The sequence below is a fragment of the Rattus norvegicus genome, chromosome 13 (genome assembly GCF_036323735.1).
Source record: "Rattus norvegicus strain BN/NHsdMcwi chromosome 13, GRCr8, whole genome shotgun sequence".
In the NCBI taxonomy this organism is placed as follows: domain Eukaryota; kingdom Metazoa; phylum Chordata; class Mammalia; order Rodentia; family Muridae; genus Rattus; species Rattus norvegicus.
In genome coordinates, this window is record NC_086031.1 from 78117424 (window position 1) to 78143711 (window position 26288).

At 40.2% G+C, this 26288-nt stretch overlaps 1 protein-coding gene and 1 pseudogene across 2 annotated transcripts in view; both read right to left on the minus strand.

The window, feature by feature from the left end:
• Positions 1-6488: 6488 nt before the first annotated feature.
• On the minus strand, positions 6489-12859 carry LOC103692020 (40S ribosomal protein S8 pseudogene; annotated as a pseudogene).
• A 6500-nt stretch (positions 12860-19359) lies between these two features.
• Prrx1 (paired related homeobox 1) overlaps positions 19360-26288 on the minus strand; it is a 68597-nt gene continuing 61668 nt past the window's right edge. Inside the window, exons 4-5 of one of the 2 annotated variants that reach the window (XM_006250151.5) lie at positions 25261-25332; positions 19630-19808 (exon numbers count right to left, since the gene is read on the minus strand). In XM_006250151.5, coding sequence (XP_006250213.1) covers positions 25278-25332 — 55 coding nt within the window. In that variant the 3' untranslated portion in view covers positions 19630-19808; positions 25261-25277. Of the gene's footprint in view, positions 19809-25260; positions 25333-26288 lie in introns of both variants that reach the window. The other variant, NM_153821.2, reaches the window with a different exon arrangement.

Consider the following 26288-nt stretch of genomic DNA (forward strand, 5'->3'; position numbering starts at 1 on the left):
ATAAAGGAGTTTAAAGGAGTAAGTAACCTTGTGAGAATTAGAGCACATTGACCTAGAGTAAGAGTTTCCAGTCTGGACTCCATTGCTTTCTAACAGTTGACAGCAGTCAGGATACTTGTACTGTTGGGTTAGCTCTGAGTTTTATTTAGCAGTGTCTTTGACCTCTAGACACCAAATGCTAGCAATAGACCCCTAATTGTGACAACCAAAAATGTCTCCTTTTTTTTGAAAGGTGTATTTTTCTTAATTACTTTTTATTGGATATTTTCTTTATGTGCATTTCAAATGTTATCTCCTTTCCTGGTTTCCCCTCCAGAAACCTCCTATCTCATCTCCCTCCCCCTGCTTCTATGAGGATGATCCCCTACCCACCCACCCACTCCTGCCTACCCACACCCCACACCCCCCAGTATTCCCCTACACTGGGGAATTGAGCCTTCACAGGACTAAGGGCCTCTCCTACCATTGATGCCCAACAAGACCATCCTGTGCTACATATGTCTTAATACATTGTCAAATATTTCTTGAAGGGTGAAATCATCCTCAGCTCAGTGTCTGAGATGAGACAGAAAAAAGAACTATCGTTAGAAGGTAATTGGGAAAGACAAAAGCAATGGCTGTATGTGATCGCCTTTGCTGTCATTTAGACCTTTATTTGGGGAAATGGGAACAAGATGTATTAAAATGTATTCCTGAGTAAGCCTGCTCTTGGTGCCACTTCTCAGAATCTTTTCTTTCTGTTGCACTGTGTATATCTTACCTGGATGTTTGCTTGGGATCATGGTCTCATTGCCCTTTTAGATTCTGTTTTAAAGGTCTCTCTGTAAAGTACTCCATTCAGCAATTCCACAGGTAATGATCAAAAGCTGCCTTTGTCTATCCCAACTCAGTCTCTCTATCTTACGTTTCCCAACAAGTTTCCAATGGTATCTCTTTCAGTATTCATCTGTATATATTTACTATCCATTTTCAATTATTGAGGCAGAACTTCTTACCGATCAGCTTGACCTTGAAGGCAACTCAGACCCAAAGATGGTCTTGAACTCCAGACCCTCCTGTCTGAAGCTTTCCAAGTGCTGGGATAAAAGGCCTGTGACTCCATCAGTCTAGTTTTAAATTATTTTGCATAGGCCTTCCTTCAACAACTGATGACAGGGTCTTCCGGGTTGGAATAGGATTCCACAGAACTTTGTGTCCCATATAACAGTAATAAAAGCAGCTAGTTTTAATGGGAGTATAGCACTTCACCGCAAAATTTCTATACTGTCTGCCCGGCTTTGCTCCGACAATTTTGTAAAGTATGTGTATTTAGAGAGGAAAATCTAAAGGGTTTTGGAGACATTCATTTGATATCATAGATCCAATATCCTATGGCCCTGACCGAGAACCTAGAACTTGTTCCTTCCGATGTTTAAAAGAATAAAGTAATAGCAATGTTTTAAAGTCAATGGAGTTTGATGGTTGAAGTTAAGGTATTGGTGACCTTCAAAGGATAGACCCCATAACAAGAATTATAAAGATCTGTACACATATTCATAAAGGAGGGATGAAGGAGAAAATAAGTATTTTGGAAATTAAACAGAGGAAGACCAAAGAATAAGGTCGGGGAGGTAGTTTTTGTATCAGTGCTAGGGACACTGTGGTTGGTCTACAGAGTAATGCAGTCCAGGTGGCTTAAAGGGTAAGCCAGTTTTAATAATGCGAGTGCATATAGTTTTAATGATGCTAGGAGCATAGGAATTGAGTCATGCAGCCATGCAGTCAGGGAGGTCCAGGACGTAGGCTAAAAAAATTTTGCAGGAGTATCTCCCTAAATAGTTACAGGAAATAAATTAAAACGAAGGTCAAGGTGAAGTATTAAAAGATAAAGTTACTTTAATATTTTTAAAGATACTGCAGATCTACCAAAATCAAAGTGCCTGGAAGATTGTTTCCTAAGGTCTGTGACCTTGGCAGCCTCAGAAGCACTTTTTTCCTCCTGTTGTATGGGCCTTAAGTCCAGTTAGACAGATGCTAGTTGCCAGTTACACGTGAGTGACATTTATGCACCTTTACACAGATCTTCCCATGGTAATTGTCATGGCTCATGGGTGCTGTAGCTGTGTCGACTGTGAGGTTTAATTTCTTCTCTCCCTCAGCAGCTTGCTGAGTATTTTCGGGAACAATGGAAGCTAGAGGGCAGGAAAGAGAATTTCGGGTTAGACCCAGCCCGAGTCATGAGTTATGTGTCCCAAGTGTATAGTATCTTTAACAATGGAGGCTCATCTCCAACTTCTAAGAGGCAACCAAGGGCTGCGTTGATAATCTATATTGTTTGGGAAGAACATAAACTGCCCAGGTCAACCATTGGAAAGTAGGTTTCTTGTGTCTGACACTGGGCTTTTGTTAGTCTATGGTTCTATGGTGGGGAGCGTTGTTAACTTAAGTGGCTTTGCTTCCTTTAATGTCTATACTATGAGTGTGTGTGTGTGTGTGTGTGTGTGTGTGTGTGTGTGTGTGTGTGTGTGCGCGCGCGTTGTGTTGTGTATAATTTTAGCTAAATGGAAAATGAATCCTTGATGCCAAATCAAACAACCTTGGTGTTGCTGTTTGTCCCTCCTCCTTCTGTGTGAAACCCCATTTCCCATTATTTCCTCTGCAACTTCTGTATCACTTGTATCCTGCCATTCCCCTCACAGTTCCCCTCCCCCCACACACACAGTCTGTGTCACACATATGGTCCCTTCATACATTCCTAGTTTCTGTGTTTAGTTCATGTTGTATACTCACAACTGAGGATGTGGATCTGGGGACCACAGGTTGGAGAGAGCATGCAGCATTTGTCTTTCTGGGTTACCCCACTCAAAATCATCTTTCCTAGGTCCATCTACCTCCCCTCAAATTTCACGGTTTCATTTTTCTCTACAGCCAAGTAGGATCACATTGCATTTTTGTTCTATACACTCATTATCCACATGGCTGCTGAGGGACAGTTAATTAGTTTCCATTTCCCAGCCTGTATGACTAGGGCAGCTATGAACATTGCTGAGCAGAAATCTGTGGAGTAGGCTGTCTGGTCCTTGGGGCATATGTCAAGGGGCGACATAGCTTGGCAATATGGTAGAGATTTGTTTTCTAGTTTTGGGGACTCTTTATTGATTTCCAGAGTGGCTCCACCAATTTGCATTACCAGCACCAGTGAAGGAGGGTTTCTCTGTCTCCACAACCTGCCATCATTAGTTGTAAGTCATTGTATTAATCATGGCTATCCTTGACTACCCTTGGCTATACTTGACTGAGGTGAGATGAAACCTTGAGGTTGTCTTAATTTGCATTTTTTTAATTGCTAAGGGTGACAAACACTTTGGGGAGGGGTATCTTGTAACTATTTTTATTTCAATTGAGAACTTTCTGTTTAGATTCCCCCAGCCCTGGGTCATTTCTTTCCTTGAGTCTTCATTTTTTGAGTTCCTTGTATATTCTGAATGTTAATCCTTTGTCATTTGTATAACTGGCAAAGATTATCCCCCATTCAGTGGATTTCTTCTTCACTTGATTGATTGTTTTCCTAGCTATACAGAAGCTTTTTAGTTTTACAAGACCCCAGTTATCAATTGTTGGCCTTAAATCCTTGGCAACCGGAGTCCTGTGCAGAAAGCATGTTCCTACATCTCTACCGTGTAATGCTCTATCTATGTTTTCTTCTAGCAGTTTTTAGGTTTCAGGCTTCAAATTAAGGTCTTTGATCCATTTGGGATGATGATGATGATGATGATGATGATGATGATGATGATGATGATGTGTGTGTGTGTGTGTGTGTGTGTGTGTGTGTGTGTAATTGGAGTCTTCTGTGATATACAGTTTCCTAGCAACACTTGAAGATACTGTCTTTTCTCTAGTGTGTTTTTGCATGTGCATTCAAGAACGCACATACATCAAATTTTAAAAGGACACTGCAGATCTAAGCTTTAGAGTAAAAATTACAAACAAGAGCTTGCTAATCTATGCAACACTCGGGTGTACGTGCCCACTCTTCTGCACTTGGCCTTCTTCAACCACAGGCTGCTTTTTCCCTGCAGTGACTCCTTGAAGGAGTTGTGCTTACTGTACATCTTAGCTTAGGAAAATAAATTCTGAAAAAATTTATCAATCCTGAATGAGTGAGTGTGGACACCCAAATCTGCACCTCACTGGCACAGCTGACTCTGGCTCATTTTTCCAAGAGGGAAGGCATACCCTGACCTCAGAGAGTGCATCTCCTCTGATTTGAGGGAAGCAGAGAACAAGCATCCGGGAGATTACTAGTGCTCCAACCTTTTGACTGCCTGGAGAAGCATGAGAAAAAAAATTCCTATTCAATGCTTCTCTGAAGCACTTAAGCTACCTCTGATATGCAGAAAATACTGTTACTGGCATTGCCTGTGTTTGTGAAATTCATACAATGCCTCAGTAAAAGGAGATACAGGAAGAAGAAATCTCTCCTTAGAAGGTTTAGGTTTCGTGCAATTCTTTCCAGATCCACCATGTGGTATTGTTGTGCAATTAAAATAACTGCTTCCCTTAGCAATCTGGCCTCGACCAGCTCTGAGCTAAAGGGAGAGTTTTCTGACCCATAGTTGTTGCTCACCTACCCGCCCCCAAGTGCGTCCTTTTCTGCACCTCAGATTTCTCTAAAAGCTGAGAGAAATAGCTGGTCAAATACATTTGTTTAGAAAAGACAGTAAGCTACATTTTCCTGTGATTCCTGGAAGAGGAAGAATTTCGTATTTGTTGGCTGGCTACTTTCTATCACTGACTACTACACGGGAGAGAAAAGTTGAGTCACAGGTAACCTTCAAGAGACATGATGTCTTGTCTAGAGGACATCACCCAGGCAGTTCTGATGCGTCCCAGCTCTTCCACATGAGGGCCACATAAAAGCACATAAAAAAATCAGGTCTCACGTTGCAACTTCCTACGAAAGAACTATGGTGAGGGAAGCCAACTGCCAGAGAAGGAGCACTCGCAGTGTTGGAATTTGCATTGGAGTTCTGGAATCTTCTATCATACCTCCAGAAAGCTTCAGCCCTTAGATATTTATTTCATTTATGCTTTAAATGTTTGCCTTTGTCACTATCCAAAGGAATTATTAAGCTTTTAATGATTTCTTTTTACTCTTTTACACTTGTGTCTGGACACCCTGTATGACAGTCCTTAGATACTATCTACAATTGAGGCAGCCACTCAAATCAAATATAGAGACGCACATCAGACAAATAGTAATAACCCTGAACATTTTTCTGTTTATGCACTTTCAGAGTACCCTACATTATCTGATTCATGCTCACAATTCTGAAAGATGTGTGTGTGTGTGTGTGTGTGTGTGTGTGTGTGAGAGAGAGAGAGAGAGAGAGAGAGAGAGAGAGAGAGAGAGAGAGAACAAGACAGTGCATAAGTTCCTCCATCTTGTATTCTTACTGAACCCATTTCAGGTTTGACTAGAATTTGATCTTGATGGAGAATCCCATGGGAAATTACCAAACTCTATTCAAGAAACCCAAGGTCAAGATGTCCAGAGTAACTTAGCTTCTGTTATACTGCTTGATTGAATGAAGACCCTCCCCGGAAGCTACCCAGCAAGATGCCAGGAAGTGGTTTCTGCTCTGCACACTGTGCTACCTGAGTGAAGTAGCAGCAGACTGGAATAGAGACTTTCAGTTGTCTATAAAATGTATCTGAATGGTCATCTCTTGTGGGCTCCCGCTAACACATGTATTTGTAACTATGAATCAAGCCAAGTGTTGGTAAGGTTAAATGGTTCTCGTTCTTTTGCAATATGGGGTTTTGATTCTCAATGTTCTCAGTTTCTACTGTATCTCAGTTAGTTGGGCTGAGTGTCAAAATATCACCACCAAATATATGCCCAGTAAATGCAGTTTGGGATGAATGGCAACGGTAGAGTAGGGCACTAAGGGAAGAAATGGCTTCCATGAATCGAGGGAAATTTCCACGATCAGCACGTGGCACTTGCTTTGAACTCTCCTTAGGTAGAATTCATATAGAACAGCTTAGCATGCTGCCAGGAAGTTGATTCCATGGCTTAAAATAAAAGCACCTCTCATCAGCTAATGTTTGTCATGGTGTCTTTCAGTTGAAAATGTGTTTCGCACATGTGAATGCTTAATAAACGCTAGTTGATAATGACAATGAGGACCAATGAACTGAAATCGCCTTTGGCATTGAAGTTGTCTGCTTTCCCATGAGTAGCACATGAAGAAGAATTCTGTGTCCCATTAGCAGCTTTCTGAGCGCTTAAGTCCATGAAAGTAAGTCTTTGAACCCACAGCGATGGGGGTCCCAGGGTTGATAGCACAGGGCCATGCACGCACAGTGTCAATCATTCCAATGAAAACTGAAAAATTCAGTCAATCATCTGGGGGATTTATCCACATGACACCAAACATCTGGATGACTGAATGTTTGCAGTTCTCACTAGAGCAGTGTCATGTAGAATCACACAAGACCAGCAATGTTGCAAGGTCCACTTTCACATAGTGTGCTGCAAAAGGGAACACAAGAACGTATTTCATTTATTACTTCTCTGGGTAGCATGTATAAAAGGAAGTACATGTGAGTAGTCATTCTTTTCACATACAAGAACGAACATTTGCAAAGAACCTACAGCCGAGTGGTAAAAGTCAAGCAGGTTACGATGGACGCCCGAACAAGAGGACAAAGGAATTCATTGCAAAGGTGAGTTCGAAACACTTCGAAAGCGGGGTGGCATTTGATCAAGACACCATACTTCAGTGCACAGCTCTACCAAGTGGCAGTTCTTTGTGTGCTGTAAGGATAGGTGTTCGCAGACGTCCCTCCAACTGCAGACTGGAAGGGGGGAGCAGATGACAGGACAGGTATTGGGAGCCAGACGTCTGCACCCCACTCTTGGAGCCCATGACTTCTAAACTGGAACCTAGCCTTGCAGGTTGTTATAAAGATCGGATAATCGACACGGAGTGATATGGTGTATTTATTTCACGGCTTGTAACCCTGTTTTAGAGCATATTGATACTTAAGTGAGAGTAGATAGGCTTCCATTGGTACTCCTGGTGGGATTCTGTAAATGTTAGGGGGGGTTCTGTATCTGGGGGGATGGGTCAGAAGTGAAGCGGGAGAGACTGCAACAAGGTGCTGCAGAGTCTCATGAGTCTTAGCAGATACATTCCTGAAATAGATACACGAGCTGTTTGATGAAGTTCTTCATCATTTCCCATGTTCCCCAGCTGTTCCTGACCTTAAAGAGATCTTCCTTTCCCAAACTAATTATTCCAATGATAACCCACTGTATGAAATCAGACCCTTATGTGTGGACTTTATCTAGTTACTTCCAGAAAAATGAATATAATATATATATTATATTATATATAAAATATATATATACATATAACAACAAACACCCTTATTACCCAAGCTATGAATGATGGTTTATTTGCCTTCCCGGGCTTTGATCTTCCGCAGATAGAACTCCAGCCCCTCGACTCTAAGCACATAGCCATTTGCTCTGCCACACTGGTCTGGTCTTGAGGCATCACAGGCAAGAAGCTTGCCCTGCTGGAACTGCTGCTCCAGAAGACTGCTGATTTTGGGATTCTCTTTCCTTTTGTCATATTTCTTTTGAATTTTCTTTGACCGTCTTTGATTTAAAATCTCTTCCTCCTCAGGGGTCACCTTGGCCCCCTTCTTGCGCCCCAGGGGCAGCGCATAGTGGGACTCATACCACTGTCAGTACCGTGTGCTGTCAACAAGCACAATGTTGTTCCTCACCAGGGTCTTGGTGCGGACAAGCTCATTATTAGATACATTGTAGACAACATCAATGATCCTTGTTTTTCGAGTACAACACTCAGAGCCTCAGGAAAACTTCCCCATATCCTATCTCAGGGCATGTTACTGCCTCTCGAACTCGGACTGTGTATGCGGCAAGGACCAAGTTTAGTGTTGGCAGCAGGCCGTCTGAGGTCATACTTCCGCTTCTTGTAGTAGGGTTTTCTCTTGTAGTGCTTGGGCGAGTTGTCCTGAGAGATGCCCATCACTCGGTGCTGGCTGGGAAAGAGGAAGCACAAAGCTTCACGGTCCTGTTTCTAAAACACCCCTAACAGCTTTCTAACGATTCATCGCAAAGGGGCTCCTGAAGTAAAGAATTCTTCAGTGTCACCATTGAACTATACTAGCTGCCAGCCTTTCCTAGTGCTCTACCCCTTCAGGATTGACTACACACTTTGCAAAACCTGGTGAAAACTGAAAAATATGGAACCACTTGTTGAAAACTATTCAGAATTTCAAGAAGGTGACAGCTGAGCATTAAAGGAAGCCTGGGGCCCTCTGAGCATGGGTCCATGTGTGGCTGCACAGGACCTGCCTGCCTTGCTCATCCAGACAAGATGCTTTTCCTCCAGGCTTAGTTAGTGAATTTTGGTGCAATTTCCCAAAGCGTAGTCCAGCAGTAAATGATGCTTGGTGGCACACAGATGGACATTTGTTTAGTGTCATACTTATGTACCAATGTGTTATGATATGTGTAATAGTTATGTAAATGTGCCCGAGGGAAATATAATTTGCACATCAATCAATAATTTCATGTTTATTATTGTTTGGGACAAGGCTAAGTAACAAAATAAGCCAAATTAAAGAAAATATTAAGTAAATAGGAATCCAGGTGGTCGGCAGATGTTGCACCAAGTACAAGACGGTGACTTAAGTGACTGAGCTTGGGAAACACTGGGAATGTTGGATGTCCTGATGACCTTGACTGTTTGGTAGGATCCTCAGGCACACCCGACCTCTCATTTTCTGTTCTATCTGATCCCCTTCCCATGGTTTCCCCCGTTTAGTAAGTTGGATTTTGATTGGAAAGAAGGCCCAGTTTAAATCAGATCTGGAAAGATTCTTAGGTCTAAAACTTTGCCCTCTCTTCACAGCATGCACTCCTGGTCCTGTTCTGCAGACTGGAGAGACTCGTCAGCCTCGGCAGAGTGCTCATAATTACACATGGAGCTGTTGCCAGGCAACCTTGATGGACTTCAACATTTTCCATTTGCTATTTATTATTGGAGGTATTAACCTTGCTTGTCTGATAAACAGTATTTATCAGTTAACCCCAATTACTATTCTTCTCAAAATTACACACGGGCACACAAAATTTGGTAAATATTATGTATGGTTATTCTTTGCATTGGTATGGGGTATTTATAAAGAGTGTATTGAATGGTGTTAAATGATATAAAGATTAACCTTAATTTGATTTTTATCGGCAATTTTGTTACATGTTAGTATTTTCCACTTTGTAAGAGTCACAGGAGCCTGAGTGGCCTACTCTAACTCCTGAGTTCGTTCGTTCGTTCTTTCTTTTAAGATTTATTTATTATGTATACAGCGTTTCACCTGCATATACACCTGCAGGCCAGAAGAGGGCACCAGATCCCATTACAGATGGTTGTGAGCCACCATGTGGTTGCTGGGAATTGAACTCATGATCTCTGGATAAGCAGACAGTGCCCTTAACCTCTGACCCATCTCTCCAGCCCTAACTCCTGATTTCTAAGTTCAAAATATTTTCATCCTTCTTTGCTTAATGTTAGTCTTAGGGATTTAGAGAACAAGACATCAGAACTTCTGGGAACTCTTAGGAATTTTATGTCTTAGGTTATTCTTAATGTACTTCTGACCTTCTGTATACTCTTGGCTCATTATTATAGACGTCTAATGGTGTAAGTACGATAAAATATTTGTTTAATAAATTCATTAATAATAATGTAAATAGTAAATATGGCTTGGTATCATTAAAAAAAAAACTATAGTCTTTAACTAATGTACAGACACTAGAAAACACCAGAGAACATTATTTAGGATACTGAAAGACGCTGATGGTCATATCAGCTAACATGAATAGCAACTGAATCACATGCTGGTGAGAACAATTTAAAGATCATTTCTGTTTCCAAACTCTTATTATTTCTTGAAACACTACCCAAAGAACATGACAAAGACTCTGATTAAGCCTACCAGGATTTAATTTATTTACAAGAATGACTCAGTATGAGCTGCACACGGGGCCATGGACACACATCGGGACCATGTTAGCAGTTCCAGGCAGGGCTGACATCAAGGTCCTTTCTCGCTGTACATCTTCTCATCCCCCTGCCCAGGTAGCTAAAGTGCCAGTCTCAAACTCTCCTATGTGATCATTTCCTGAGAATCCTCTAACTTGGCAACCTCTCTTTATTAAGTTTAGTTTTCTCAGGAGATTTTGCTTGGGATTCAGGATTAGAAAAAAAATCAGATTTTTTTTTAATGTTGAAAAGAAAAACCCACAGGGATACATTATCTAAAACAGACAGCATTATGGGCTCATGGGCATTTGGGTGGAGCACTTTGGTCAAATTATTTGTGTTCCAAGAAAGAGGAAGGCAACGATTAAATAAGGTTTTCAAGAGCACCCCCCTCTTTTAAACTGAAGAGCACTTGAAAGCTTATACTAGATAATGATCACTTTACATCGAATTAAAATGTACCCGGACCCTAGAAGGAATTATTACTAGGAGTTAATTGCAAGTCGCAGGTTTAGAGTGTCTGCGGCTGTCAGGTTATGGCTGCATGGAGGCCCTCATAAACAAGAAGGAAGCTGCCTAACGTGTCCTCTCCAGACCAAACGGACATGTGTTTCTCATTTAAACATTTCATTGCCCCAACTGAAAACAAATCAGCTGTGTCCTTGGGATCTTAAGGGGAGAAGGTTGGGATTTATTCCTGGCCAAGCCTGAGGAAAACATTACCCTAATGGATGAAATATGTTTGCACTGAAGGCTTCTGAAAAGTGTTGAACTAGCCTCTCCTAACTTGAGCTCCCCTGCCTTGGAAAGAGAGGAAATTCAGAGAAGTCCATTGGCATCAGGCTAGCTTTGTCTTCCTGTGAGGAATGGCGGGTAAACCTTGCTTTGCTTTAGCTAAGCATCTCAAGTAGTCACTGTCCCCAAGATTTACACACAACCCCCACCTACCTTCATCAGAGTGGTCTACCAATGCCATCCTGAGCTATAGACAGTAATTGAAGACCACTTCCTGTTATCTCAGGTCAAATTCCTCAATCAATTCAATGTTGTTTCCTCAAAAAAGGTTTCCCTGATTTCTCAATGCTCAATGTGGCCAGCAAGAACATCGGTTCAAGGAAGATTATTTCTACATTGAAAATAATGGTCTCCTTAGGTCTGTGAGCCTATTGTGGAGGAATTTTGGCTTCCTTTTATGGCTTTTAACCCTGACAGAGCACAGGAAATAGGAAAATAGATTTATTTTCCTTGGCAAAATTGGAGGATGCTTGGTTTAGCAATCTGGAGGTTTTTAAGAGTTCAAGCTGGGCAGCACAACGTGAAGCCACTGTAAGAACTATAGGTCAGATGCTCCAGTGTCATTAGGGAAATGCATCACCATTAATAGTCTTCTTCTTGGTTCTGTGTGATAGGACTGCCAACAAGCAAGATAGCTGACTTCTCCTCTTCTCTTTTCTTTTTTCCTCTTATTCTGTTTTTCAATGAAAAGACTTAAAAGTTTAAAGAAATCGGAGAATTGAAAAGTCCACAGTGTATCCACAGGGCAGCACTGGTAGGAATTCCCAAAGCTTGTGACTCGCTCATGCTGCTGTGATGTCTCCCTGGCTTTGAGACAAGGAAAATCTAGTGTAAAGAGGAGATTAGAAATCTGTCTTCATACAGGTGATGGATTTACATTCAGAATGAAATGTAGATGTCACCATTTTGTAACTCGGATTTCTGAAGGCTCCATCTTCCAGGAGATGAGCCAATATGTGATTCCTATCTTAGGCTTTGCCCCTACCAACAATCAGACTTGTATCTGTCAGTAGAGCAGCACATTTTGGTAGAATAATTTGAGAGGTTAATGTGTGGTTTTATCTTCTGGCTTTCATATTTCATAGTATGAAGAATACCATTTAATTTTTTGAATCTTATGAGCAACCCCTCAGCTTTCTTCTTCTTCTTCTTCTTCTTCTTCTTCTTCTTCTTCTTCTTCTTCTTCTTCTTCTTCTTCTTCTTCTTCTTCTTCTTCCTCCTCCTCCTCCTCCTCCTCCTCCTCCTCTTCCTCTTCCTCTTCCTCTTCCTCCTCCTCCTCCTCTTCTTCTTCTCCTCCTCCTTCTCCTTCTTCCTCTTCCTCCTCCTCTTCTTCATCATTTTGGAGTGCAGCATGAGATCTTATTTGACAAGATAATTCACATTGCTATGAAATATAAGCAAATTGTATCATATTGGGGAGTCATTGCTGTTTGTAATTTATGCCAGCATTATCATCCACCAGTAAGAAATTGTGTTTAACTTTCAAGAAATATCAAAATGAACATATGAGCAAATTCACTAAGATAGGTGTAAGTACCTATCATGATCACCATTTCCCTATTTTCAGACCCTAGTCAATGTCCTTCAGGCCTTAAAGTCAAGTATACCTATATGCTAGTCTCTGAAGACAGACAAATTTTACTTTTGGTAAGGATTTTCAGTTATTTGCGTGAACTAATGTATGCCAAGAGATAATATTTCAAAATAACTTCCCATTATCAAAATTTATAAGGATAATATTTCTTAATTGTCTTTTCTAACTTTCTTTTAAACTAAAATTAAATATCTCATTTGGTGCTTCACTTTACCATCAATAGAATTACCTATGTTATTAACAATACATAGTAGTTTTTCACAAACCTGATGTGCTGCCAGACACCAGTCTTTTAGACAAAAAAAAATTAGTATGTTTAATCTTCATTGTCTATTTTACTGAACTTAGAATTACCTAGGAGATAAACACATCTATCAGGGTCTTCTCAGAGAGGTTTAACTGAGGAGAGTAGATTTCCCTGAATATGGGCTGTGCCATTCCAAGAGCTAGGGTTCTGACTTAAATAGTAGGAGGAGTAGAGAAGGAGAGAAAGAGAAGAGTGGAGAGGAGAAGAGAGTAGAGGAGAGGAGAGGGGAGGGGAGGAGAGGGGAGGGGAGGGGAGGAGAAGAGAGAGGAGGGGAGGGGAGGGGAGGGGAGGGGAGGGGGAGGGGAGGGGAGGGGGAGGGGAGGGGAGGGGGAGGGGAATAGGAAGAGAAAGAGAAAGAGGAAGAGGAGGAAGAGAAAGAAAGAGAAAGAGAGAAAGAGAAAAAGAGAGAAAAAGAGAAAGAGAGAAAGAGAGAAAGAGAGAAAGAGAGAAAGAGAAGAGACTCACTTCTCTCTTGTTTGTGAGTGTGGATACAAGGCGTCCCAACCTCTTCAGTCCCCCTATGCTGTGCCTTTCTCACTATGGTGGACTGTAGCTTTAAACTGGAAGCCAGAGTAAACCCTTTTTCAGAGTCGTACAGGTTTCTGTTTTGGAAAGACACTCCAATACAGGAAGAGCAAAACTACATGATCTGCCTTTGAGCAGTGCCACCTCGTGTACCAAAAGTGAGCCTGGGCATGCAGGGCTGACATGCCATCTGCATAGTCACGTTTTGCAGTGACCTTCTTAGCCACCCATCAATCAATCAAAACTGAAGAAGCCTATGTAATCCCTGAAAAGTGGACTTGTGGTGATTTTTGGTCAGAATTCCAAACTTTAAATGCCTGAAGTGATATCTAAAGCTGGGCTCAGACTCTCGATGAGCAACTTCAGCTGGCCCTGCAGAATATTTGTGTGTCCATGTCTCCCCAGGAATGCTGTCTTGCAACCACAGTATTGTTAAATCTGGGTTCTACATATGAAAGAAGATGTATAATATATGTGTTTGTTCTTTCTCCTTATCATCTCTTGTACTCCCTTTCTTTTCCTACTATTTCCCCTTTTATAACATCTTGTCACATATATATGTACACATATAATATATACATATATAACATATTATGTAAACATATACATCTATTTCTAGTATATATGTAGATATACATAAATAGTATATGTATATCTACATATATATGTATACACACATATTCATATAAATCTAGATTCTAGATTGCTGGAACATAGTCCAGAAAGGTAAACATCTTTGGAGACTAGGAGACTTTTCAAGTGCTTGCGAGAACACTCCAAGGAAACAAGACAAGAGTCCTGTGATCTCAGTTTCTTCAAAACATAAAATTGTTCTTGGGATGTGTTTTTGTGTTACTCCCAGGTGTAGCAGATAGTGGTGAGTTTACTTCAGATTACTTGTTACTGCTTGATGTTGGTATTCAATTAAATATTAGATTATCCTTTATATGCCTCTATGTAAATGCATGATTTTTGCTATGTGACACTTGTCCTTGTGACTGTAGATACCTTGAACTCATGAGAGCTTTACTCATGGGACCTTTCTTAACCCTCAGAGTGTAAATTGTCTGGGATCCTGAATAAAGTTGAATATTGCATGAGACTTTAGTCTGCTCCATTCTCTCGAGTCCCACCTCTAGAGTGGTGACATATATTATAAGAGAAAATATGCTGTAATATTTTGCTCAAAAGGGTCTCAAGCTCCACCCAGCTTCCTGAAAATGGCATTTCATCCTTCATTGTAGTTGAGCAAAACTCCACTCTGTACATTTTGAATCTTTTGTATCAGCTATTGGAGAGCATCCAGGCTAATTCTATATCTTGGTTATTGTAAATTACATGTTTACTACAGTTTACATGGAACTTCTCTTTTCGGTTTTCTGCAGAGTCTCCATATTGGTTTCCAACCTCCCCAACAAGGGTTCTCATCAGCATTGTCACTCGTATTTTTTTCTTGTCACTGAGAGAAGATGGTGCTTCCATGTAATTTTCATGTGTTTCCTAATGGTCAAGGATTAAAACGCACCTTGTCTTAACTCCCAGATAAAAACGAGGCTTGATTGCCCTCGTTCTGGAACAGATTCTTAGAATTAGAGCAAGACCTCCTCCTGAATGTAGCAATTCTTCAAAGCACAGTATTTATCCACATGTTGAAACTACTTCCAAAAGTCATTTATTAAAATTAATTATTGGCTACAGGGCAGTTTCTCATCTTGAAAAAAAGCTTTCATATTTGTATGCCAAATTGTCATTTAAAACTACTATGTCCCTGACCTTGATCATCAGCCCTACTTTTGTGTCTTTGCTCACTGAGAGCTTCCATTTGGAGTGGCAGGTTCAACAATACAGGAAAGACTGCAGCCATCTTTCCCTGTGACTGGACCTCACTTTTTTGTTGACTTTGATGAGTTTGATGACCACCAGTCAGTGGCGTTGTCCTCAGCTCCCCTCTTCTTCTTGCTAGGGAGTCCTCTTGATTCTTTCCTTGGAGGACTCTCCCTAGTTAGAATTTGTTTTTAAATCCTCATGTGTCACCTCTATCTTCCAGTGTTCACTCTGCTCTAGTATATCTTTGCCCTTTTACAAAAAAAATCCTGCCAAAATGGCAAGATTTTAGATTTTTTTCCCCTTCTTCTTAAAAACCTTTCAATGGGTCCCTATGGCCAGAAGAAACGTTCACGTCTTTTGTCTTTTTTTCTACTTAGTTTTCAGACAAACTCTCCATCCCACCTAGGCTCATCTTCCCATGAGCCCAAATTCCTAGTGTCCGCATCCTTTCCTCACTGCTTCCTCTCTCTGTTGCTGCCCTCTCTTCTTACTCCTTCTTCAAACCAAAATCCTACTGCCCTAGTCTAGCTCAGCATTTTCTCTCTTCTTTATTTCTCTCCCTCCCTCCCTTCTTCCCTCCCTTCCTTCCTTCCTTTCTTTCTTTCCTCCTCATCCTTCTTTCCCTTCTGGAATTATTCTACCTACTCTACTTGTTTGACGACTATTAATTGATCGTCTTGAATTGCTGCATGAACTTGTTTGTGTTCAAGTTGCCTTTTTGACTAGTTTTTAATTGGTATGAAAACAATTTGTTTTTCATGTTTTTTTTCTATTCTCTTTCGTCACCCATTCACACGGTGTAAAATTACTTAAAATGCCTCATTTAGATATCATTAAAACAAAGGGTTGTGCCTTATATACAGACTATTTGTCACACTGTAACTAGTACTGTCAATGCTAAAAGCATTGGTAAAGTTGCTCAATTCTCTTTTCTTTCTTTCTTTCTTTCTTTCTTTCTTTCTTTCTTTCTTTCTTTCTTTCTTTCTTTCTTTTTTGTATGGAGCTGGGGACCGAACCCAGGGCCTTGCGCTTCCTAGGCAAGCGCTCTACCACTGAGCTAAATCCCCAACCCCAAATTGCTCAATTCTCAGCAGAAGTTCTGCCCTCATCTTCACATCATACCAACAGATGACTCCTTCTTCCTCCCACTATTTTCGCTTTCAAAGAAATTTAGTTTATTCTCCTTTTATAGAAAAACTTGTTTCTCACAATGTGGCTTTTCTAATCTCTTCCTGTCCCCACCCACACGGTGCACAGTGATCACAAAAAATGTTCCACTTTTGTGTCATTAAAACAAAGGGTTCTGTATTACACTCTGATAAGAAATTATTTTGCTTATAAATCATTCTTGCCCTCATGTTTCTCAATGTCACCTTGAATCTAAGCAGCTCTGCCTGTTGGAGGTTGAAAGTGAAAATAATCATCTGAGTCCAGTGTATTATAACAAAAGGCATGGTATTATCAGTCCTTCATTTTATTGAAAAGAAATAATTTCTATTCTAGCACAAACAATGTATATTTTACATCATCAAGCGAGATATAATTTACATATTACATTTCTTACGAGATCTTTATTATCATTTGTCATTCCCTTTTTTGTAATTAGGTCATTACTTCTGGTTTAATTTAACCTGCCATATACTCTTCCGATTGGCCTCTTGTTTGGGAAGGGATTGTGGACACTGATAGTCCTAATGCCTTCATCTGGGTATATTGACAGAGAGACACAAGTGTATGAATCTGGCACTGAGACACTTCTCTGGTAAATGACTTACGAGCCTCATCCAAATCACTTGTTAAACTTATCTTCCTTTAAAAAGTGAATCAGAAATGAACAAAATCGAGTGTTAGTGTTTCACACATATTTCCTAATAAGTGCTCAGATGAAGATGTTGTGCTGTGGGTCTACCGGCTGCAGGCATTCTTACGACTAACAGGGGTTATCCTACAAAATCCCAAGAAACCGCTTATCCAAAGCAGCAGATACAAACAACCTCCTGCTTCCTCCTTTGAGTTTATGGGATCAGGTTTGTTTGATGTCCACTGGAAATAGATGTCAGGATGAAGGTTTCAAATGACTTCAAATGACTGTCTTCCAAGGTTCGGTCTTTAGAAGACCCCTTTCATTAATAATTTCTCTTTCTTGCCTATAATCCAAATCTTTAAGCTATTCTCTGCAAACTTTAAATTCCGAAAGTTGACCAGTCTCTCAGACCTGTACTCATTTCCAAATCAAAGAAAGTGTTTACAATAACTATGTACTTTTGAAACTTGATAACACAGAGCAATCAATGGGACAAATACATGAGCAGAGAGATTCCTTATGAACAAGTAATGTGTATTAAGCCAGACCATATAAACTATTCTGAAAGAAATGTTTTAATAGTAGTTGTTGAGAAGGAATCACTTCATGAGATCAAAGGACACAAGATGATCTTATTTCTTATTATTGAACAAAATACATTATCACTTGAAATATATTTTCAGATGGGTGCCTGCTACACTGAAGAAAACAATCACTATTAACTCAACCAGATATGCCAAGGGAAGTACAAGTGTGTGCTAAAAGTGAGTCTTAGACCCCAGATACTTTGTCACTCATATTACAAAGTTGACATATTTGGCCAAAATCAGTCTGAAGATTTTTATTCACTGAGAACTATGGTTATTAAAACCAAGCTGTTGACGAAAATATAAGTTAAAAATATCTCTATACTTTGTGCCTTAAATTATTCTTTGGTCAAATGATGTGATTGTTGAGATATTTGAAAATATAAACCCATTTACCATTTCCAAATACAAGGTTATATTTATATACAGTCAGATGCCATTTCCTTACTAGAAAATAAAACTTTGAGATACCGTGTTAGTCCATGAATACTGTATGCTCCTAACGTCCCTTTTCCTTTCATGGTTACAAAGTGCTGGACAAACAAAGAACAAGGGAGGGAGGGAGGGAGGGAGGAAGGGGAGGAGAGAGAGAGAGAGAGAGAGAGAGAGAGAGAGAGAGAGAGAGAGAGAGAGAACAAATGGACCAAATGGACGTAGCCTCACAACATCCCTGTGAGGTAGGAATTGTTAGACCATTTTATAAACAGGTAAACTAGGCACGGCATGGTAACATGGTTTGGTCAAGTCTACCAGGAAAAGCATAGCTGGGAAAAAGAGAAACAACAAAATACCAGCTCTGCCTCCCAGCCTAGATACTAAACAAACTCAATTCAAAACCACTAAAATGTAAAGGTATAATTGTACTTAATTTTTTCAACTTAGACAAAGCTTTAAGCACCTCGCTTAAACATATTTGTCTTTCATATTTGTGTGGAGTAAAGAAAGAGTGTTTCTTTCCCTCACCTTTCTAGCTACATTCCCCGTGATACGTCAGATACAGACTTTCTACTCCAGCTCAGGTCCAAACTCAAGGTCAATTCTATAACATCAAGTAATTCCTAATTCCTATTGTAAAAAATGGAAGTTCTTCTCAAACAGCTTCCTAGCTAATTTCTCTCTGATCTTAATGAGAATTGTATATAGAACATGAAAAATAGCAAGATGCCCCATTAATGTATCATTACTGTGTAAATAAGAACAGTGGTGATGGCAGACAGTTTGCTTTTATATAGTGTTTGAGAAACTGCGAACCCAAGCTTTCAATATTTTATATATAATATATATAAATATATACAGCATATATATGTATATATAAAAGTGTGCATCTGACCACCCCTAAGGCACCAAAGAGATATAGACTATGCCTTTCACAATTTCAAAAACTGTCTTCCTACAATTTTTTTCCATCTCTAAAACGGAAAGTATTTCTTCTACCAAAGAATGAGTGACAGTAATTGTTCCAAAACCACGAGGATCTTTAACTTAGGATGGTTTATTGTTTGGGTTGGGTAAGGAGTGGGGTTGATGGTGACATCATAACCTAAAGCTTAAAGCTTAGCGTTCACTAGACATGGCCAACCACATCGATCAGACAGTTCAGTGACCAGAACATGTGCACATTTACTTTTCCTGTAGCCGATAGAAAAACCTTACCATGACCAACATAGACACAATAATACAGATTCTTCAGAAAGACTTTGGATTTTCAAAAATCTCCTAGAGAGACTTGGAAGGAGACAGAGTAAGGCACTGAAGTGTCAAACAAGTTACTGAGAAGTGATTTTTCATATATATATATACATATATATGTATATATATATTTCTTTGGCTGCTGCATTTTTTTTATTCTCATACAATTATAGGAATGGGTGGGTTGAGCCTAATAGAAGAAGCCTGAAGTATACTTAGCAAAGCATGGGTAGAAGGAAAAAAAATACACACACAACAAATGGTGATGGTATCCAAGAGGAAGAAGAAACATTTGTTAACTAATTTTCATTTTGTTCCTCTCCTGCTTTTCTCCGCCATGGTCCCAATATTTTAGTTCTGGCTTTGTTTGTTTGCTTTTATCTTTTTTTTTCCGGCGGATGAAGAAATGACAGAACAGGATAGGTGTCTTATGGTTTTTGATTTCTTCTTAGGCCTGTTTAATTATTTTTTTCCTCAGTTGACTGTTGGCACCTGGTTCCTCTGTAAACTATATTCCTTGGCCTTCAGTCTCAGGTTGGCAATGCTGTTGGCCATGTTGATACCCTGCGCAGGGCTATTGTTGGCACATGTGGCAGAATAAGTAGCCATGGCGCTGTAGGGACAAAGGAGAGAGCGGGGAGAATAACAGACATTAGTTTCACGAAGCTGCAAGACCATGCCCTGGGTGGATATGCTCTCAGACAGGGGCAGACAGGGCAGTGGGGTGGAGAGAGGACCTCGGGGGTCTCTTACAGCCCCCCAGTTTTCAATTAGTTTAAGGTCCTTATAAAAGGGTGGCCATCCTTTGACAGGGCACGGGGAAGCAGAGGAGAATGAGACAGGGTAGGGAAAGGAATTTGCTGTGTCCGATACAGTGAGTAGTGATTTATTTCATGTCGAATAGTAGGAATTTCATCAGCTAGTTCAAACAGAGTCTAGAATTTCCTACCTATACCAGGAAGCTTGTGAGACCAGTGAAGGAGGTTACCAGCAAGAATGTAACCATAGATAAAAAGAATTTTGCTTCTTCATTGTAGGAAACTGACCTGGACTCAAGTGCATTTCAGATAATCAATAATACTGGAAGAAATTATGTGCTTATAGAATCACTTAAGCAATCTAACACATTCCTCTCACACAGTGATTCATTGGATGATAGTAACAGGCATTGTCAAGTCAAGGTTTTCCTATCAGTGGGTTTTGACTTTTATAATTTCTCAAAGGTATTTGACTAGCACACATTACCTCTGGGGAGGGTCACTTTGGAAATGTTAAAAATTTCAAAATAAACTTCTAAAGTTATAATTTTGCCATTCTTGATCTCAGATGTAACTGTTTCTCACTGTTTGTGTTGTTGGGAGAAACATGAAGCTAGATTTGATTGTCATAAACTAAAATTAAGACATAGACAAGAACTCATTACTACCGGGGTTCTATTTATTGTATTCATGAATCTCTTTTAAAGGAAAAAATGGTGTGTAGATGTGGATGCAAATGATCTCTCACTTTATATGAAATAGTTAAAGGGAAACCTTTTGAATGTTTCTAGCTGTTTCTAAGATTAGTAAAATTTCTCTCAACAGAGAGCTGGGGTGGGACTTATAAGTGGAATGACATATGCTTTTCTGCTGCCTGCATTCCAATGGAATTTTGTCAGCCACAGTGGAGTTCGTGGTTCTGGGATCAGATGACAAGATCAGAAAGAAGGAAAACTAAAGCTAGAGGGACCAGGTCCTTAATATTTATCTGGGACAGCACGGAGTCAAGGATAGAGTTAAGTCTCACGGTAGTCTATTTCAGCTCAGAGTCTTAACATTTACCAAGGAAAAGTATGAGTTAAAGAAATATATTGAGTATCAGATCTCTTAGTCCTTCTACTAAACAAATCCATTCAAAGCTTTGTTACATGCATATAAGTGAGTGTGAGGATAAAGTCTACATTAGAGCAGCAGAAGAAGAAAGACTTGGGATTACAGACTTGTACACTTACATTTCATTTTTCCTAGTTGTTACTCTTATTGATCATTTCTGGGTAGCTGGTCTTAAGCCTCCCTCTCCCAGACAAGGTTCTCCTGGAGCGTCTTCCATTTTTTTCTTTACTCACTTCTTTCTCTTTTAATTTACGACTTGTTCAGTAGCTATCACTGTCCCCTACCGGCTGCATGGGTCACCACATCTGTTCCTTCTCTACTATATCTTCAGGCAGAGCTGACTACATCCAGTGCATATTTCATGTTCAATAAACCATTTCCCGAGTAAACAGTCATAGCCAGATATAGGATGATTAAATTGGCCTGTGCTCAGTGTCTCTAATCCATAACCCTACTGTAATGTTTCAAAAACTAATACATTTATTCTGGAGAACTAGTGCTTTCTATAAAATGAGTTATCTTAGTGAAGAAAGAAAGCCAGAAAGATGTGGTAAACCAGAACATCATCATCGCATATTTTTGATTGATAAAACATCCTTTTACAGTAAAAAAGGGCATTAATACATCAAAGCTTAATAAAAAAAACATTATCTTTATCACTGTCCATCCATGAGGCAGAAGAGTCCCTTGTTAAGGCAGGCTTGAATTATAAGTAGGTGACAAGAACAATCCACTAAGATAGGATAAACGCCAGCTACTCTCTAAACGAAGTGCATGTTTCTATCTAACATCCTACAGGAACTCAATGCAAACCTCAAATTTACAGTTCGAATCTTTCTAGGATATACCAAACATTTAAACATTTAGTAGCTAAGGAAAAGGAAGAACCATATTTGGAGAATGTACCTAAATCATATATTACTATAAAATAAAATTAGCCTTTCTAAAGCAGGTTTCTGTGAGAATATCAAGTTCAAAATATGCTCCACAGCTACTAGCATTTTAAACAAATGGTACAGAAATGAGCATTAGAGCATTTCTGTGTTATTTGTTAAATACTGGGGAAAAATTAAATGACTTTTGAATATACAAGGCTAAAACTTCATGAGAGAAGAAAAATGGCGAGTGGTAAACTATAGATCGTTATGGAGTACTTTTGTGTTTACTTGGCCCAAGTTTCTAAGAGAGCTTTTACTCATTCTTTGAGATTCTGGGCAGCAAGTTCCTACTTAATAGAAATCTACCTTTTCTGATAACTGAAAGTATTCCATTTCCTCACAAGAAGGAGGTATTTGAACTTTTGAGATCATGTGTTAATTTTCTGAAGTTGTTACTATTTTTCCAAATTGTCTACTACAGTATCGATATCAATTCAGTCTGTAGTACATCATTTTGGCTATAATTATTTCATAGTCTCCTATCTACCTTGTCTGATGCTGTAGCCAGAGTAGTTACTGTGGTAACAGATCTCTTAGAAATACTGTGTTTCTATCTAATTAAGTTGACAGAAAGTCAGAAGGACTGATTCATTTTTCCCACTCAAAACCAAATGAATGAGAATTAGAATAGTACTTCCTGAAGAGATTGAGATTTACCAAGGCATTCAAGTGGCGGCTTATACGTGCATGGCAGAGAACAGTGTCTTTTCACATTCTGTGGCACTGCTGAGATGACTGCAACATTCCAGCAGTGATTCTAGGGCAATGTTATATGGAGTCCCCCAAGTTATGAGGCCAGAAGCTAAGAGAGCAGTTTACATTAACGAGTGAAGTTTGCACTTCTGTGCCGGGTTTGGTGATACCCCTTTTGCTTTATAAATCCTTAAGAAAGTCATAAACTTTCAACAATTGTGTAACTGCTATAGCACTCAGTAGCTGAATATGTAGGTTATAAAGACCAGACACCATCTCCATTCTCTGCCTCTTAATAAATATTTAAGATGGTCCCACAAGTCAGACTTCGAGTGACATTTTATATACGTCCTTTGGGGTACTTGACATGGGTCTGCTTTTACTGCTCCAGCTAAATGTGCAATATAGGCAAGCCACCAGCAGCTTTTTGACATACCCATGACAAACATGACCCATTACCAGTCAGAAAAGAGAGAATTAACTCCTGTTGTGTTACTGGATAACTAGCTGGACGTCTGAAGGGTTGCTTAGTCATGCTTTAAACATAGCCCTGGAAGACGGAAGAGTTGCTTGCTTAAGTGACAACAGATGCAGGAGAGCCTTGGAAGGCTGCCAACCCGAGACACTGCTCATGACCACCTGTTTTTTACGTCATGGAAACTTCTGCTTTGGGAAACAAAAGAGCCCTAAAATCTCTTCCCACCAGAGGGACACCTACTAAGGTAACTAATTGATTTCAACTAATAAATGGGCCAATTCAGCCAATGTAAAATTACTTGTTGCTACACAGAATGAAACTTCCTAGAGTTGAGGGATGGAGAGAGAGAGAGAGAGAGAGAGAGAGAGAGAGAGAGAGAGAGAGAGAGAGAGAGACTGAGCAGAGTGTATCATCTAGACACAAGACAACCACCAAGAGCCTAGTGAACAGTGCTTAGTTTACCACTGAATTCCCCCTTATTCTGGTATGCAGGGAGCTCGTCTGAGCTAAGTCCTGGGACCGGAGTTTAGAAGGTTGGCTAATGTACCATTTCTATTGAAATTTTAACAAAGGTCTTTGTAACCAAGAAGCTGCATTGCCAAAGAAAGCACATGGAGACATTAGGGATGTGAGCGAGCGGAACGCTCGTCTTCCATCTGCTGACTCATCAAGTCTGCAGCGGGACTCCACACAGCTGACACATTTCTGGAAGCATGAAGTTTTCCCTCTTCCTTATTTGGAGATTCCAAGCAGATGCAACCCAGCAGAATGCTAACCCTACTAGCAGGGTTAGATGATTGTTTCCTCTGGAGACAAGTCATTTATGACCAATTCAACTTTCTCTGAAAGGTGGTTTTAAGGAAAACTTAGAGAAAATAATCACCAATACCAAGGAACTGTAGCAAATACTCTCAACGGTTTGCTTTCTAACCACCCAGTGTCAGTCCTATAAATCATGAAACAATTGAGGAGAAAAACATCGTGCCTGACTCGATCTCTAATGCTATTTCTCACTCAGCCTTTTTGAACAAATGATGACAAGCAGCTTAAAGCATCATCCTAAAGATGATTGTGGCAGCTGAGAAGCATGTGCGTGGTCCTTAGAATCCAGGTTTCCACCCCCTCTGGATTGTCTCTCACAGGCTCTGCTCTGCAGTTTTCTGGACCTCAAAATACAGAGGTTGGAGGCCGTCTCTTTGGTGTGTTGTCTTGCCAAAGCAAGAACAATGGAGGTATGCGTGTTTCATCTAAGAAAATTAAATTTCAGTCTTCCTAGGGAAACTTACTTCTAAAGAGAGATCCCATAAATCCTTTGGAGGTGTGCCTGTGTAACTTGAATCGTCATTTCTAGCTTCTAATTGAAATGCAGAAGCTGAGTTTTAATGCACACTTGGCTTTCCCCAAGTGGACACATGGGACCACGTTTCATTGGTAAGGCTTTGGTCTCCCTCACTCGTTCTGTGATCCTTCTATAATGTTTAACTTCTCTTTCTAGAAACATCTTTCTACTGCCACCAGATCTCTTGTGTTTCTCCCTTCTCAGAACTGAGTAGACCATATTGTTTATCACTGGGTTTCAAACTTCCTTGTGAGACATACAATAGGGAAGATACGTCTAGCCCTATTTTTAAATATTAAGTTATAAGATGAATCAACTGTGGTATTGATGACAAAATAAAGATAATAACATAGTCAGACCCCTGGCTCATACTTTGATATCTAAAGCCACCCCAGTCAAGGTCTATGAATGTGACCCTCACGAGAATGGCTTCAGAGGATCAGAGAGATGCAGACTCCCAGCCCCACTCTAGACTTAATGGGTCAAAGTCTTCATAGGCTCAGTCCAGTGATCCTTGAACACTAACTGTGTCTGAGGGAGGCCTCCTTGTCCTCCTACACTCCCTTAGCTTGGCTTGCTTTCATACATTTCTGACTTCTAATTTCCCATGTGGAGACCCTCTGCTGCTTACATGTCTAGGATGCTGTGTCTTAGTTTCTTAAAAAAACAAAAACAAAAACAAAAACTCTAATTCCCCCTTATGCCCTACCCCCAGAAGCCACCCTCCTCCCCATCTGACAAGTTACCTTTTCAGTGTCTTCCGTTAGAATCCGTTATGAAGCCCCTCGTGTAAACAACATCTTGGGAGGGACGAAGATCTATTTTTGAAAGTGTGAAAGGGAGAAATGAGCCAAATGCGTTGAGCAGACGTCAGCAGCACCATGACCAAGACCAACCGAGGGGAGGGACACTCTACAGGAGTAATCGGCCCCTCTTGCCCTTGCTGCTACTCAGGTCCAGCCCTCCCTCTACAAATGGCACTCCTGATCAGAACTACAGAGCCAAGCCACTCACTATCTACCTCTTGTTGGAACAACGATGCCTAGGGAACAGTTCCTTGGCTACTTCATCTCAAAGAATAGTGTAGAATTTGGTTGATTATTGGTACCCATGAGGCACGACAGTGTAAGGTTAGCGAGTCTTGATCATTTTAGTGCTGGTGTGCATTTCTAGTCTCATAAATCACTTAAAGAAGGTGATTCCCACCTAAGAAGTGGGTTTATGTCCCAAAACAAGGTTGCTTCAATTAGCTACAGACAAATAAATAACAACCTCTGACAGGAAAGAGCTTTCATGTTAGGAAGTACATTGCTTCCTCTAGTACCTTGGCTGCTTGTCTGTTGTCATCACCTAATGTGCTCAAGAGAGTGAGTGAAGCCATCATGGTGAGCTACTATAATTAGAGTGCACCAAATGTCCTAGTTAGCTTGGGAGAATCTTGGTTTATACCCTTTGTCCTAATCTAATTATTATTATCATTCCAAAACCTTCCCAGTCCAGATGACATAACTGTTATATGATCTTTACACTCAATAGCAAAGACATCCAGCTAGAGGGGGGTGGTGCTTTCTAGCCTATGATTCTGACTCTGGGCAAATAACTGCTTTTATAACTTGGTTTCCTGTTCTTCTGAGACAAACTATGGAGGTCATAAAACCATCCCCTCTAGCAAAAGAGTCTACTCTTTCTCCTTGGGCTTCATGATCTAACCACATAGGCCATCGCCCTAAGTTGCCACACCCCAGGAAGAGGACCTTAGCTCTAAACGGGCTTT